General features: G+C 40.5%; 1 protein-coding gene and 1 long non-coding RNA gene across 3 annotated transcripts in view; one reads left to right on the forward strand and one right to left on the reverse strand.

The window, feature by feature from the left end:
• Nucleotides 1-11,492, forward strand: part of LOC112450450 — a 112,161-nt gene extending 100,669 nt beyond the window's left edge. For both annotated transcript variants that reach the window (XR_005233445.1, XR_005233444.1), the window contains one exon: nt 10,994-11,492. This is a non-coding gene — a long non-coding RNA (uncharacterized LOC112450450). The remainder of the gene's footprint in view (nt 1-10,993) is intronic.
• Nucleotides 11,493-11,997: 505 nt separating this feature from the next.
• gba3 (glucosidase, beta, acid 3) lies at nt 11,998-17,314 on the reverse strand. Its single transcript, XM_017414333.3, has 5 exons — nt 17,094-17,314; nt 15,286-15,510; nt 13,941-14,743; nt 12,696-12,819; nt 11,998-12,373 (listed from the first exon to the last, which is right to left on the reverse strand). Exons 1-5 carry the CDS (start codon nt 17,146-17,148, stop codon nt 12,168-12,170), a joined length of 1,413 nt encoding a protein of 470 aa, XP_017269822.1. The 5' UTR covers nt 17,149-17,314; the 3' UTR covers nt 11,998-12,167.
• Nucleotides 17,315-17,597: the final 283 nt, after the last annotated feature.

A 17,597-nucleotide genomic window follows, 5' to 3' on the forward strand; every position in this document is an offset into this window, starting at 1 on the left:
AAAACAGAGATGAAAAAGGCATAAAATCTATATCCTCAAATAAACATTTACAGCCTCTCTTTGAAATATGCACCACCTTTCTGTGAACCCAAAACGCAAGGAAAAAGTTGAGCCAACGGTGGGTTAAAAACCTTCATGGAAAGACGACACACTCGTTGTCCATTTGCTGAAGCCGGTGTGGCTGCATATATCAGCACCTGCAAGGTCAGGCAGACTTGGGGCGTACCAAGCGTGGCGAGGGTCCCATCCCGGGAGGCGTTACGGCATTCTGTCACACTCCTTGCTTCATCACCACACGATGACATTTCCACAAGATAGCTCTTTTGAATTATGCGGCCTAGTGGAAGGGTAAGAAGAGAAAGGTGGAAGTGCGAGGAAGGCCAGGGGAGGGACGGCTCATTTTCTGGGTATCTGCTCTCGACCTAAAACCGCCACTTGTTTTCATCAGCGCCTCTTGCCTTTTATGCAAAGCGTCATGCAGGGCAATAGGGGAACAATCAAGCTGGCCCGGTGCTCTTGCTCTCTATGGGAAATCTGCCTCTTTCTCTCTGAGGTATAATGACACAGTGTCACCTCTACACTGGCCCCCACCTTCCCTAAATTAATCCCAATTTGGCCATCAAGCAAAGGGCCATCCAAAGGTGCAAGAGGCAGGTAATTGACATTCTAGGGTGCATGAGTTTTGTTTATGTAGCAACACTGAGCCAAGGCCTTTTTGCCATTGATGACAAGCAGACCCGGTTTGCATACACCGCTTGATTCGAGAGCTCTGCATGAGTGACTGCTCAGCAGCCTGTGGCCCCGTGGCATTTCGGCAGAGGACATTTCAGTAAAGATCACCTCAGGTGTCAAGCGGCTTGGAAGGTGCAGGCGGCAGCTGGAGGTCATTTGTCCAGCACATTGATTCTACCGTGACCCGGTCGTTCTCTCCAACTATTGATCCATCCATGCCCCCCCCCCTCCGCAAGACTCTTGCACAATGCCCACACAGGGGAATAAAAGCTCAGGCATCTGCATGGCCCTTCACTTAAACAAAAGAGTGACAAATTTTCAATAGGATGTCCTCTCATCACTATATGAAATAGGCATTGCAATAGCCACTTATCCCTGAGGTCATTCAAACCAAAGTCCATTTTGGTTATTGGGATTTCCGTGAATGAGGGGAGAGAGGACTTTATAAACACGAGAGCGCACTGGGAGCACAAAATGATCGTAACTCATTACAGGCCCTCTGTGTGCTGGCGCTCATTCATAGAATACCCTTCCCTAAATGTATCCTAGGCAGATCTCCCATGCCTTTTAGCATGTCACCCAGGGCCATGAATCACTATTACAGCACCTACAGTTTTACCTGCGCACCTCTGAGGCTTTTTCATTATGGTAAAAGGGAGTTTAGGCAGTCACGAACACGGCAGTAGAAGCGGTGGGGGGTGGGGGGTGAGCTGTGTTTGTGAGAGGGAGGGTCAGGGATTTGGGGTGGGTGGGTTAATTAGAATAACAATGGGGGCGGCCAAGAGAGAAAGAAGGGAAGAAAAAAAAGAACTCCAGTCATTGCAGGGCTGAGCTGTTCTCATTTGTTTCAATAAGCTAAATTGATTCTTATGTCCTCTGGTGCCATTTGCATCGCATCCATTTCGTACACACCGCTCGTCCCATTCTCCTCCTCCTCCTCCTCCCCTTCCATTCACTTCACGTGTGGAGGGCAAGACAACATCAATGGGAATGCATTGATTTTCCCGGACACCAGACACATGAAAACCCTAATATATCCTCACATATTCCACTTCTGCATGAATGTGCATATACAGTATAAACTGCAAATGAATTGAAATACTTGGCATTAGTAATGAAGATATTTGACTGTCTGGAGTACTTCAAAAAATGATTGGTAACACTTCACAATAAGGGTTTCTTTATAAATGATTTATTAATGCTTTAAAACTAGGTTATTCGTAAGTTTGTGAACACTTTATAAAACAATAATAAATCCTCTATAAAGTGGCTCATATTGTTAAGGGTTACCAAATAACTAATCTGAAGTATAGTGTGAACAGAGTGCAAGTTTAGTTTAATTTTAAAAAAAGTTCAGTATAATGAGGATTTTATCAAGGTGTTTATCAATAAAAAAACCATGACAAACAGTGAGATAAATGTCACATTCTCCTATTCTAATTTATGTTTATGAAACTGACATTTTGGCCTTTTCTCAAGATCAATTTTACCCAAGGGTTTTGAACACAAAAACAATCTCCCAGCTACAATACAGAAAAAAAAAGCAAAAGTGACTTTTTTCTTCAGTTTAATTTTGATTCACTTATTTCCCCAATTTTACTTGTCAAAAATGTATACTTTTAACTTAATAATGTTAGTTTTTACTTTTATAGTTGTATTCATTTCAAGTTGTAAAAGCAACTTTGCTTGGTTTAAGTTCAAACAAAAATTAATTCAACTTCGAAGCTCCTCTGAGCCCCCATCTTTTAATGATCCTTCTTTACTGCATAGCAACACTACGGCCTTGTGCCATATTTCTGCTTTTCTTTTCATTGTCATGCTAGTCGTGTAACAATTGATCCATCTCCCTGAGACTGCTGTCCTTGCTATGCTGAGTGACTCCAGTATTACTCACAGGCACGGTCAGTGAACGCAGCTCTGCCCACTGGCATCTAACCAAGCTTTCAGTCAGGGTGGCATCTTTCTTGCCTCTTTTTCCCTGCCTGTCTGCCACAGAACCCATCTCCATCCCTTACCTTTGGTGTAACACACTTGTCTGGTTCTAACATACACACCCCCCATCCCACACTCCCGTCATCAGTCACCGTCAGGCCAGATAGCAGCAGCCGTCAAGCGTTTGAGTGACGACTGGACCCGTTACCTGAACGCCTGCATGACAATGGGCCTGTGGGCTGAGATAGAGAGACAAAAACTGTACCTCTGCCCCACACATGCATGACACAACATACCGGCAGGTCTTTATTGTCTGTCGTACAATTAGCTGTCAGCCGGTGATGTAAAGATGTGCTACACAGTACAGTTCCACTCGTAACATCTAATTGAATACCCTGTATCAGGGAGTTCGGAAGTAGCCGGTCAAAAATTGCTGTATAAACCCTTCATTCAGCCACATTTTAACCCGCTACTTTTTGTTGATTGACCAAAAATATTTTCAGGAATTAAACTTCTCCATCGCCATGACGGATTCCCTTCACCTGTTAAAATGAGAAGGAAAAAAAATAAAACATGTTTTTTGTTGAGATCCCATTAAAGCCATCCAATCTAATTATGATACAGGAATAAAACTGCTTTCAACAAACACATACCTTCCATAAGACTTGGCCGGAAGAGAGATTTTTGCCATGTTGGTAGGTAAGCGCTTCAAAACAAACCAAATCCAGGTATTTCCTCACTCATAACCAATGTATGAGGAAAAGATATATGCAGAAGATCGCTACTGTTTGGATTGACCTGTATGAGGTGAAAAAAGAGAAAATGTCAGACGAGCCAGACAATTTGCCGCCCATCTATGACATTGTTAATTATTTAGTGTACATGAAGAGTGTCTACGCCATGGAGGAGCTACATGGCCTGAAAGTAATGGACTCATACAATCAGTGTTTCAATGGATTTGTAAAGAAGAATGGCCGATTGCACAAAGTATGCAGAAGTAGTACAGAAAAATAATAAAAAAGGAAAACAATGGTCTGAATCAGCATTTACACAATGAACAGTTTAAAAGTACAGATTAATAACTTAAAGGCAATGGAAAATTTTTCCCTTATTCTTGGGGTGGCATGCATGTAAACCTGTGAGTGTTTACATTAAGAACCTTTATTTGCAGCATTACCCAAATGAACATTGTACCCAGACTTGAATTTCGACCTCCTGGAGCACACAAACACTGTCGCTCAAACACACACATCCCAACAGCACCGAAAGATTAATAACAATGAAAGTCTCCCCAAAAGGCACTGAAACGCACAAACCATTTCGCAAGTAGCCTTGAACTCTTGCTGATCTGCTATTTGTTACCTCAAGCACTTGGCAAAACAAAACAAAACAAAAAAAAAAAAAACAGCTATACCCCATATACTTGAAAGGGCTTATTGCTCATGTTACCCACAAGTGCAGCGCAGCCTGGCTGAGACACGCCATCGCAGTTAAATTCACAAGTCAACAACACTAAAAATACCTTGATCCAATTAGAAACACAAGCTTATTTGCTTGAGTATGAATGTTTAAATTGTTAACACCAGCAGGTAATTATCAAATTCCCTCCAACCCGCCTCCTGCAGAGTGTTTGTATCGAGCACAGCAAGTGAGTCTCAGGTTTAAACACTAATGGATGATGATTATGGTAATTTAACAACTCCAAAGCACTATTGTATGTCAAAGACTTTTGTTACAAACTCATGACCTTATTAACCTTCTTAATCCTGAACTGGCTTCTCATGATAAGGGACTTAGACACACACAAGCATGCAAACACACTTTTTGTTCTGATGACCAGCTTCAGAAGCCCTATGCACCTGTTTCATCCAGCGCACCTGAGATTCTTTGCATAATATCCACAGAGGCCCTGAAGCCATCCAAGATAATTAACACTACTTTAGATCAACAGTGGGGGGAAAAAAAGAAGAAGAGGATGGTGGCATTTGGAGCACAAGGTTTTCCCATTGTGGGCACATGAGAAATCAGGTCTGATTGGTATTAAGTGGTAAGATTAAAAAGCCAATCTTACAGGTCAGGTCAGCTGGCGTTCATTTGAATGCATTACTGGATTTCCGAGTCAAGATAATTCTCTCATTAGTGCCACTCAAACCCTGAGTGACAACACGGGTGAGAAGGGAGCATGTCTTACAACACTTAGAGTTAATTAGTCCTCACGCACTGTTGTTCCCCCACCATCACCATGCTGCTGCACTCTACTCATCCTCTTCAAATAGCCTGAACCTAAAATGAACCACTTGTTGTTCAAGGAAATACTTCTGAAAAGGCTTGTTAATGTTAATACCTAAAATAAGAATCCTGAGCAGGACTATAAAAGTGCAAGAATAAGTTCATTTTTTAATTTATTTTTTAAACAAGACATAACATTGCAAATTAAATGTGGAATATAATGAATACATCTAGATGCCACTTGATTTCCATATCAGTATCATCAGATAGATTAAATGTGGAAGAACCATACACAGCCACAACAGCCTGCAAACTCCTCCTCATGCTGCTCACCAGCTTGGTCACACCCCGCTGTGGGATGGTGTCTCATTCTTCAACCTGTACAAGTCAGCTAATGTGTTTGTGTTGATCACTCTGGAATGACCCAAGCTGATCCCATAGGTGTTCAATGGGGTTGAGGTCAGGACTGCAGGTAGGCCATTCCATCCTCTCTACTCCCAAATTCTGGAGTTCATCTCTGATAAACCACACTCTGTGGGGGTGAGCGTTGTCATCTTGGAGGATAGAGTTTGGTCCCAAACTGTAAAGATACAGAATTGTTCACAGGTGCTGCCATTATCAGGCACCCATCTGGCATCTGATTCTTTGCACCTGGGGTACCAGGAATGTTCAAAACAAGAGTCAATAGCAGAAAAAGCTGTTTGGCATTGGCAGAGAAGACTTGGCAAGTTTTTTTAGGTGCAGCCCTCATACCCAAAGATGTGGCACCATTTAAGGGAAAATAATCAGGCTTTCCAACTTTGTAAGATTTATTACCAGGAAGCATTGTCACAAGAACGAAATAATCAACTAAACACAAATTTCCTTACTTTTTGTGCTATGTTTGAAAATACTTCCTTATCTTTCTTGATGGTATTTGTTTTTGCATATTGGGAGCATGAGGTTATATCCACGTCATTAGTCTCTCTGCTTGGATCCAGGCTCGAAAACTACCTGATCTTCACAGTTACGCTCCCCTCAGCTTCTTAAGGTTCCATGAATCGTCTCATTTTTGCTCACTCACACCTCCCACCCCACCCCACCCCAACCACCGTTCCCATGAAACACAGCACTCGGCTCATTGGTCACCACACACACACACCGAAAGGGAGGAGGGTTCTCGAACACCACCACTGCCGGCCTTCCATCCACGGCACACACATTCACACCCAGACAGAATATTGGCATTTGTACCCGCCCCATTACCACCCCCAGTGGAGCGCCCAAGGATGGCTAAATATTCCAGGAGCTTTCAATTTTCAGGCAGATCTTTGAACCTCCTCCTCTCGGCACCATCACACTCAAGAGAGTTGGAGTTTTGACAGTCATTAGCGGGGGGTCATCTACAGCCCCTCAGGGAGAGACTTAAAACAAAAAGACTTGAAGTGTCTTTCTCTCTTTTTAGTCTCCTCTTCATCTGCTCTTTTGTTTGGGTCTGTCATAATCCCACTTCCTGTGTTCGAAGCCTGATGATCCCGCCTTAATCTTATCTCTCTGTTTGAATTCATCAATCACAGTCGAGGCCTCCAAATAGCCCGTTTTAATAACTCTAATGTCACGCTTCTCATGGTACTGTCAAAAGTGGTGACAGTGCTCCGAAACATCGTTTTTTTTTGCCTCTGTAAGGCGTTTATCCACTTGTATAATGTTCTGTTAGTGCTTATGCAGGATCAAATGCGAGGAAAATGGCCTCCAGCTGAAAAACAAGTTTTGAGGAAGGCAAAAGAAGAGGGGGAGAGAAAAATGAGAAAACATTTCTTCCTCAGACTCTCTCTTTTTTTTTTTTTTTTTTTTGCGCTAATGTGAATTCCCACTGAAATGTCTGGCAAAGTAGGTCAATGGGATTTAAAAAGTTTGTGCTCCTTTTTCTTCTTCTTCTTCTTTTTTTTCCCCACTCTCTCCTCTCATTCTCTCTTGTCAATGGAAAATGAGCAATGCGATTAGGAGAGGGGAAGATGATGAGCTGGAGAGTGAGAGGAAAAACAGCAAAGAGAAGAAGAAGAAGAAGAGGAGGAGAAGGAAGAAAAGCAGACACGAGGATGTGGCTAGGAGAGGTGGTTTGGGAGCCCTCGCAGGTCCCTCACCAGCTGACAGAGAATCCAAGACAAAGAAAGAAGATTTGTATCTGCACTCCAGAAATATGGCCTCACCGTCTTGAAGCAACAATTAAATTGTAGCGTTTCTCCAGGGCAGGCATGAGTAATTAAAGGTCTAGCATTCCTTGATTTAATGCATATCACCCATCGTTTTTCATGCCAGAGTTTTAGATAAAAATCATCTTATGTTGAGAAATGAATTGTAGCCATTTTAGTCAAACCTTGAAAAGAATGTCCTCGTGCAATATTCTGAGATGTCCCACTCAGAGCATGTGTTATGAATGACTCTACCACTTTAAATGTTTGCTCAATATCTGTAAAATTGACTGAGTTGTAGTTATTTTTGTGCTGGGTAATTTTGACTAGCTGTGGTGGCCATCTTGAAGGGAATTGACTCCAAAAGTGAATCGGTTGGAGAGCTACACCCAGTGATCAGTTTCTGAAAGGTCCAATAAAATCCATTCAGTGGTTCGTGAGATATTTTGCTAACAGACAGGGTTGACTCCAACAGTTGATGCTAATGTTTTTAACAAAGATCTCCTGCAATGACTACAACTTGAATATATGTCGTAAACGACTCTCAGCTACAACCACACTCAATTTTATGTCAACATCTGAAAAAATGAGTGAATTGTAGCCGTTTGAGTTTTTTTAAGATCAGTTGACTGTGGCGGCCATCTTGAACTGAATTGGCTCCAGAAGCTAATCAGTTGTAGATGTACATCCAATGTTTAAATCCTGAAAGTTTCACTGAAATGTTTCATGAGATATTTTGCTAACAGACAGAAAGCATTCACTCCAAATAATAACAACATTTTATTCAAAGATCTTGTGCCGTTTGTATCTGCCTAGCATATCTGTTGGGGATCAGTCTGAACTACTACCACACCAAAATTTTGCTCAATCTCTGTTAAATTGACTTAATTATAGCCACTGTTGTGTTTTATAAAGCCAGTTGACTCTGGAAGCCATTTTGAATTAGACTGACTCTAAAAGTTAATCAGTTGTCAGATGTGAATCCATCCATTATTTTCTGAAATTTTTATTAAAATTTGTCCGGTGGTTCATGAAATAGACACACACGCACACACACACATAGACATGGGCAAAACATCCCCCTCCCTCATTTTTCAGCAGCCGGTGATTATCAGTAAATAGAATAGGGTAATTATTTGCCAAAAGTCAAACCCTTTCCACCTGTAAGCCATAAACCGATATACAGCATCATCCTATAAAGCACAAAGAAAATGATTGATTATTACCAACTAACTTCACAATTTTGCCCCCGGACTAAATAAATTCCCAGTTATTTTATATTTCATAGCGTCTGTCTAAACATAACGAGTTAAATTTGGTCAAATACAAATGGGCCTCTTTTTAGTAATTTACCACAATGTTCTTCGGGGCTGAAAGTGATTGAGCGTTAACAATTAAAACATGCTAATTCGTTGTCAAAAAAAGCAACGTATTTCGAGTCGACGCATGATATATTTGACACTTAATTGGAATTTAGACTTTTTCTTCATCAAGGCCCTAATCGGAATGAATTCTACAGGGCCGTAATGAATCGCACGTTCGTATTTGGGCTGTTTAAGGCACTCCAAGTGTGAATTATTTAAATGCTAATTAATGTTTTAAGCTCTCCGAGTAGCAATAGGCACATATTATTCTTCAGCTCCCTACAAATGGCTAATTTCGACACAAGCTAAGTGCAGTGTAACCTCTGGCTCATATTTCATTCAATCAATTCAGAAGCAGTGGAGGTTCTTCCACGTATATAGGCAGATTTTTTTTTTTTTTTTTTTACCCAGTGATGGGAGATGGAATCCATCAATATTGGGAGACAGTTGCTGGAATTACTTATCAACTCTTAGCGGAGGATTCAGTCACCCAGGAGCTGAACTGATGAATCGAGGGAAACGTGATTCAAACCTACTTCAGCTGTGAATTGGACTCAAATATCAGGGATATCACACAGGAATGTAGAATTTATTTACACCGTGATTCACTTTTATACATTTATACATCTTTTTTACTGCCCGCCTTCCTTGAAACGTGGGCGATGATGTATTTGCCTGTGTGTTTGACTGTCTGTTAGCAAAATATCTCAAGAACCACTGGATGAATTTTAATAAAATGCTTACATAGTAATCAGTGGATGAGTATCTACAACTGATTAACTTTTAGAGACAACTCAATTTAAGATGGCCGCCACAGCAAAGCAACCTTGGCAAACACAAAAATGGCTATAACTCAGTTAATTTTAAAGGAACAAAGCTTAAATCTGGTGTGGTAGTAGCTGAGAGTTATTCCCAGTACATACTTTGAGGGTTCACAGATCATGAAAGATTTTTGTTTAAAACTTTGGCATTAAAAAGTATCTCATGAACCACTGGACGTATTTCAACGAAACTCTTCAAATTTAATCCTTGGATGCACTTCTAAAACTGATTAACTTTTAGAGCCAACTCAATTTTAAATGGCTGCCGCAGCTTAATTGGCCTTAGCAAACGCAAAAATGGCTATGACGTTTGAGCTCAACTTTGGTGCGGTAGTAGCTGAAAGTAATCCACAATGGATGCTTTTTTTGCTCGTTTCTGATCAGCAACAGGATCTAGATGAACTTCATAAAATGTGGCTAAACTTTGAGCTCACATCAGCTTGCTGAAGGAAGCTGTGACGCGAGCAGAAGTGGCATTATTCATGTTTCCACAATAGCTTGTGTATTCATCATAAGACAAAGGAGATTTTCACACGCCTTGACATAGATGGACGAGGGCCACGAGGGTATTATTCACGTCCGGATGCAACTGGATGTCACGATAGAGAGTGCTTATTAATGCGAACAAAGTCCCCCAACACAGGATATAGATGACATTTTCCTTCACGCTGAAGCGGAAATATTAATTGTGTTTAAATATGTGATGCATTGCGGTTTGAGTGCCGCTCCACTCGTTTATTGTTCCACCAACAGGATGCGTTTCATACAAGATCACCACCGTATGAAGTATGGCACAGTCAGAACTCGTTCGATTCAGAGCTGTACTTTCTGTGTGCGCCACAAGATGGAAGTGTAGTCCCACAAACAGAATCCTCAGCCTCCGCTTCACTGAGGTGGACTTCAGCCTTAAACGTCATAAACTGTCTGAAAAGTGATGGTTCTTATCAGAATGCTTCTTAAGCTTATCAAATAAGTCATTATGCCATTTTTATCTGGGCTTTCATGTCAAATTAATTTGGTTATGCTTTAACCTGCTTTTACCACTTTCAACAACTGTTTTAACGAATGTGCAGTTTGAGTTGAACTAACACCATCTGATGATGAGAAGGGACAGAGTTATAACCTTGGAGTGTGTTTTTTTTAATGACTCTCAGCTACTACCACACCCATTTTCAGCTCGCTGTCTTCTAATCTTCTATGAGTTTCGTTGAGATCCGTCCACAAATTCATGAATTATTTTTGCCGACAGACAGATAGGGGTTGACTCCAACAGTTATAGTGCTCAAAAATACGTGTTGTGGTTGATGCTCGGCTACAATTACAACAATTTTTAATTCAATATCTGTAAAACTGTATGAGTGCTAGGTATTTTTTTGTTTCTTAAAGTCATTTGGCTGCCGCAGCCATGTTGAGTTGTGTTGACTCCAGAATTTATTCAGTTGTAAATGTATATTCAATGATTACTTTCTAAAAGTTGAATTAAAATCCATTCATTGGTTTAGGAGATATTTTGCTAACAGCTAACTGACCTTAGGCTACACAAAACTGGCTATACCTCAGGGAATTTTACAGAAGCTAAGCTAAAATTTAGTGTGGTAGTAGCTGAGAGTCGGCTCTACTCAGAGCTCCTCCTGGATGACGGAGCTCCTCACCTTATCTCTAAGGCTGAGCCCGGCCATCACACAGAAGAAGCTCATTTTAGCCACCAGCATCTTGATTCTTGTACGTTCCCTCCTGACCACAGGTGAGGGTTGGAACACAAACCACTAGATTAAGAGCTTTGCCTTTCCGCTCGACTCCATCGTCACCACAACAGATGAGATTAATGCCTCAGTTGGTCGGTCCATCTACCATTCCATCCTACCAGACTCCAAACCACTTGGACACCTTCGCTTGAGGCAGAGATCTACCACCAATCTGGAGGGAGCAGACTTGGAGGCACTGACCAGGCCCACTCAAACCTACAGTCCTCCTGAGCACACGCTGAAGGTGCCAACAGAACCACATCATCTGCAAAAATTGAAAATGAGATCTTGAGGTTCTCTCACCAGACACTCTCTCCTCTCCACGACTGCACCTTGACGTTCCATATGTGAGCACCACAAACAAAATGAGAGACAAGGGGCAGCCCTGGCAGCGTCCAACCTGTATCGAGATAAAGATCAATTTTGTGCCTAGATATTGTACACAGCTCTTGCTTTGTTTATACAGGGACATGGGAGCTTGTAGACACATTAAAGTTCACGAAAACATTATTGTATGAACCTTTACACCACTTTCAATTTTGCACTAGATGGTTGTTTACAGAGGTGACTATTTATGCTGAGAAAAAAAAAAAAAAAAAAAAAAGTCAAGTGTGCAACCTGAGGCAAAAGTGAAGCGATGTGAAACCTCCAAAGTGTTGTAGCGATTCAAGCTAATGCCATTTTATTGACTTTTACACAGCCTTACCTTACCATCAGATCATTCCTCTGCAGTTATAATCAACATGCTCTGCTTTGTAACACAAGTCTCACATAGACCTTCACTGGTCTTCAGTGTAAATATCCATAAACGTGTATATAAACACCCACCCAGTGCAAATGTGACTGTGATTTTTTTAAAATAGCACGAACCTCTGTGAAACTTTTGAGACTAGGTTTTTTTTTTTAGACTAATTTTTTTTTCTTTCTGCAGATGATGGATGATGTGCTTATAGCGATTTTAAAGTTGGGTGATCAATAAACATAATGACACAGAAGGAGCAACTACAACCACCTTATATTTATTTTCTGAAAATTTATGACACATACATTTTGGCTTTTTAATATGTGCCACTAAAAGTACACATCTAATTTGTGTGCCTTTTAAATCAAGTCACATCAGTTGTACTTTACAGATTTTCCATCACATTGCGACATCGACTCAGCCAGCCCTTCTCATTGGGTTTGACCAGAGTTTCGGTGTTCTGAGATGATCTTTGCATACTCCTGCCCAAGCTGGTAAATGGTCCGACTCAGCTTGGCGTCAGAGAAGTCCACGTTGAACAGCCCGAAACGAACACTGAATCCAAAAGACCACTCAAAGTTGTCCATCAGTGACCACACAAAATATCCACGGACCTTGACTCCGTCTTCTTGTATAGCTGAACACAAAAACACAGAGGGGAGGTGTAAATTTGACACATACAAGTGCCACAAGCGTTTCCCACAGAATCTTCCTCCTTTTCTTTTATGATAGTTAAAGCCATCTTATGAATCCATGACTGTAAACATAATTTGGCAGTAATGACATCATCATCAAGTGTTTTAATCACAATATACTAAATGTATGTTTAGAAACAAAAGTAGTTTCACAATCCTTGCAAAAATAAAAAAATAGGAATACATAATCTATCAGTCTTGAGAAATATTTCTTAGATCATTTTAAGTTAAAAGAACATTTTTTTTTTGTTTCCATAGTATTACCTTTAGCCACTTCCAAGATGGTGCTGTTGAAAAACTCACAACGCTGAACATCCTCGAGCTGCAGTGGCCCCATCTGAGAGAAGCCATTCTCTGTAATGTAGACTGTTGGGTCATTAAAGGTGTCCTGCAAAGTCACAAAGAAAATGTTTTTGTTTTTTTTTTGTCAAACAGGGCATCATGGTTGTCAGGCATTCAGAGAGGAGACAGATTGGTCTACAACGTTCCATTTAGCTGTATTTTAACGCCACTAGACGCAAACTAATGGACCACAACGAGTTACAGCAGGAGGAAATGGCTTGTTTGCGAACACTTTTTGACAAAGTAACTGTTTCATACAATCTGACAGAGTTAATGATGCATCAGTGTGTTTCTAAAGGTGTCTACAATAGATTACTGCAAATATAATGAATGGAAAGACACTAAAGAAATGCCAGAAGGGTTCTCTTTGACTGAAACCTGCCTATCATTAGAAAGAGGGAAAAAAAAAAAAAAACTCTTTCAAGGGGTAGTTTGCTCATTTTTGAAGTCATGTTCAAACATGTTATCAATAGTTATTATCATATAAGCTGTAAAATCAGCCATATAGCATGAAGTATGGAGAAGAGGACAGAAGTCTTTGTTCAGGCTAGGCCAAACAAGGACCCTTTTTTAGATTCATAAAACAACTCTTTCTCAAAAAAAACAAAAAAAAAAACAATACTGGTGTAAAAGAACTCTGCATCAGCCAAACAAAGTCTGTGTTGCTATGCAAACGCATGTGTGTGCTGAGCATTTTTCACTAATGAGTTTATCAGTCCTCTGGGGAGTTAAGCGAACCTTTGGACTGACGAGACACGCTGATAAGACTTACTGATGCACTCAGCAGCCTCAACACCATCGACATATACATGGTCTATCTGTGCTCAGCACACATACATTTGCATAGTAATGTGTCCGTTGTTCAGTTGAGAAAACAACAAACTGAACAATCAATGCCATGCAAAAGTGTAGAGGTTTCATAAAAGCAAATGTAGCATTCTATTTGGCATTTTTTGAGAAAAAGTTGTTTTGTAAGCATAAAAAAAAACCCAGTATAAAACGTGTCCTTGTTTGGGTAGCCATTAGTATTGCCTGGATGAAGCATTTTTACTTTTCGTCATACTGCCTTCTATGACTGATTTCACAGCTGATAAAAGTGCTCTCTATTAATAATGAGATAACAGAGCATGGCTTCAGAATGACCAGACTAGTAGTAGTATTGTTTACCTTTATATATTTCAGAAGTTTTCTTAAGCCATAGGGCACTACAGCCAGCCAGGACACACCACAAATGGGCCAGGACGGGTCTATAAGCTCTTCTGCATCTTGGTCACTCTTCATGCACAACGTTTGCTCGTCATCTCCCCCTGCTTTCACTTTTTGGGACGTGTAGTAGTTCAGTGCGAAGAAGTCCGCCGTTCCCAGAATGGTCGGGTCATCCTTTGAGAAGCTGGGAAGTCTCGGGGGCCCGATGTAGCCCAGCTTCTTGCTTCGATGTTCAATGGCAGCTCTCATCATTTCCGGATAATCTCCAGTGACAAACACCGGCCAAGCGAACCACCCCAGGGTGAATATGAGGTCTCGTTCGGTAGCAGCGACATCCTCAATGCAGTCGGGATTTAACGGCTCGAGCCAGTCGCTGTTGAGGGCCAAGGACACGGCACCTTTCTGCGTGGCTCGGTAATCGGAGTCATAGCTGTGCCACGCCATGGCATGAGCTCGCAGCATGTTGTGCCCCACCAGGTAAGCAGCTATGCCTCTTTCTTCCAACCCTGGAGCATGGATGCCATCCTCGTAGCCTAGTGTGGCGCATACCAGCGGCTCGTTAATCGTGATCCAGAGTTTGACCCGATCCCCAAATGTCTGGAAGCAAAACTTGGCGTAGCTGTCAAAAAGTGTTGCTATCCCAGGGGACTTCCAGCCCCCCAGGTCTTCCAGAGCCTGAGGCAGGTCATAGTGGTACAGAGTGACCATTGGTGATACATTACAAGCGAGCAGATCATCAATCACTCTGTTATAGTACTGTACACCTGTTGGGACAGACAGTGATAACATGAAATAAGATTAAAATTAAACTATGCTAAGTTTGCAAATTAGCCTTAAGTACTTGCTTGAAGCTAAAAACAGCTAAAATCAACAGAATAATAGCTAGAAGCAGCAAAGCTTTGAGCTTAAACCTAAAATAGCAGCAAAACACTCAGTAAAATTAGCAAAAAGCTAGCTAAAACCTAAAAAAAAAAATAGCAAAAATGTGAGCTAAAAGTAGCAAAAGGCTAGCTTAAAGCTAAAAATAGTGAAAGTAAAAAATTTTGAAGGAATTGAAGAGATCTCAGTGCATTTCTTTTGGAAAAGTATTTGTAATAAAGTCAAATATTTTGAAAAGTATAAACGTTAGAAAAACACCAATGTCATAGTAACTATATCCTGAATGAGTTTATATAAAAACGGCTAAGATAGCACAAGGTATGCAGAAGTAGCTGGACAGCAAAAAGAAAAAAAAAAAAAAACAAATACATTTGGAAAAATAAAAGCTGAGAAAAGAATCGTGTGAATGCGCGTCTGAAGGAGATACCTTTCTGATTGATGGTTCGTGTCGTCCCATCGGGCAAGAGGCGGGCCCACGAGAAAGACAGGCGATAGTGTGTCAGTCCGAGCTGCTGGATGCACTCCAGGTCTTTCTCCCACAGCTCGTAGCTGTTGCAGGCCACATCTCCATTCTGGTCCTCGAACACTTTTCCTTTCTCATGACTAAATGTGTCCCAGATACTCGGCCCCTTACCATCTGCCTGCCATCCACCTAAACCGGAACAAAAAAAGTGGTTGAGTTTGAGGCATTTACTGCTAAACTTTAGCTATGAGGGATTTTCAGTGAATTGTAGGATTTTTATTTGCATTATCTTCACTGATGTTTGCTGATTTTGCTTTAGTTTAAAGCACAATGTGGTGTTCTTTGGTAATATGCTCCCAGTTCTAAAACAGCGATTATTAAAAATATCAGAAGAACAATATTTCTCTAAATAGAAAACTTGTGGATGCAGCCTATGTAAAAAATAAAAAAAATAAAAACATTTTTGTACACTAATATAATTTGTAGGAAATACAGTGCTGTGTAAAAGTTTTAAACCATCTCTAATTTCTTTTTAAATTCATTATGACCTACTGTTACTGCCTGTTTCTGTGTGTGTGCGTGTGTGTTAGTTTATCTGTACTGTGGGCAAAATATTTCATGAACCACTGGATGGATTTTAATTAAATTCTCAGAAAGTAATCGTTGGATGGAAATACGCAGCTTAGTAACTTTTGTTACTAACAACCCGATTCAAGATGTCCCCCACAGCTAAGCCACCTCTGTAAAAACAGAAATGGCTGTAAATCTTTCAATTTTACAAATATCCAGCTAAACTTTTGTGTGGCAGTAGCCGAGAGTCATTCACAAGACATAGTCTGAGCACTAACAGATCGCACACGGTGTTTTCAAAACTTTGCCATTCGGTATTGGAGTCAACCCAGCACAGATTTTATTAATAAGTTTCAGGAAGTAAACAATGGATGTACATCTACACCTGATTCATCTACGTCCAATTATGTAACCCTGGCCTCATCATGAGATGGTTTTTGTTTAGACGTCTGTCATAAAAGGTGGCGGGCGACATACATAAATAATTTACTACAAGCAGCTCCTGTTCATTCACGGGGGGGGGGGGATCTCTGTCCTGGTTTGTAACAATTCTGGTTAAACCTGTTTTAGTTTTGACTTGTAATAAGACTAAACCCTGTCACACCTGCTCTGTTCATGGACACACGGTGGTTCTCTCTTTATCTCTTCATCAGACAGACTGTTTGAAAAGTGCCCCAAACACAAAATACGATACAAACCCAAACTTCATTCGAACACTGTGTTTTCCTCTGTTCCTTTTGAAGAAAGACGATAAAACTTTAAAACATGTCATTTTTAGATCCATGGTTATTCTAGTAAAAAAAAAAAAAAAAATCATATTTAAACATGTAAATTAATAACCAGTAATCAAATTAGTAACCAGATCTAGATGTGCATCTTGTATTTACTGTCTGGGAGTTTCATTAAAATCCATGTAGTGGTTGATGAGATATTTTGTTAACATACAAACTCACTGCATAGACACAGGCAAAAACATTATCACCCATTTAAATATTACACACAGTTCTGTATAAATCAAATGCTATACATTACGAAATATTCAGGTATGTGTTGTTTCTTAAACACTGGTTGAAACAATATACAGAAAACACATGAAGGTTTTCACAATAAAACCCAACTATGTGCAGCATATTGCTGGAATAGATACTATATTAGAGCCTAAATGTGTTAAAAGTATTCACTCATTTCTTTTGTTTGTTTACCTTCTATTTGATACGCTGAAGTTGACGCTCCCCAAGCAAAGCCAGGCGGAAACATGTTTCTCCGAGCTTCAAAACCTTCTCACAACCAGCCCCAAAGATTTTTTTTCTCTTCTTCGTGTGTTTAACAAGTTTAACTCCTGGTTGAATAGTTCATATCTGTTCCTGCTTTTTATATCACACGGCTTGGACCATTTCCCGTTTCGTGGGCGTGGCCTAATGCCACGTGGTGCGCTTTATCCAATAGGAGACTGTTCCGCTTGTTCCGCGCTTGTGCTGTATCTTCCTTCTCTTTACTACACGTCTTATTGGAAAGATTCACTATTGGACCAAATTAACAGGTATGTTTGTATTAGAATACAACGATTTATTTCTTTTTTGTTTCTATGGTATTGCAAAAAAATACAAAACAAACAAACAAACAAAAAAACTATTTTCGTCACGATACCCCAATTGATGTCTCTATATTAGCCATTACTTCAATATTAGCGCTACATTAGAGCAACA

Source organism: Kryptolebias marmoratus, linkage group LG7 (assembly GCF_001649575.2).
Source record: "Kryptolebias marmoratus isolate JLee-2015 linkage group LG7, ASM164957v2, whole genome shotgun sequence".
Taxonomy (NCBI): domain Eukaryota; kingdom Metazoa; phylum Chordata; class Actinopteri; order Cyprinodontiformes; family Rivulidae; genus Kryptolebias; species Kryptolebias marmoratus.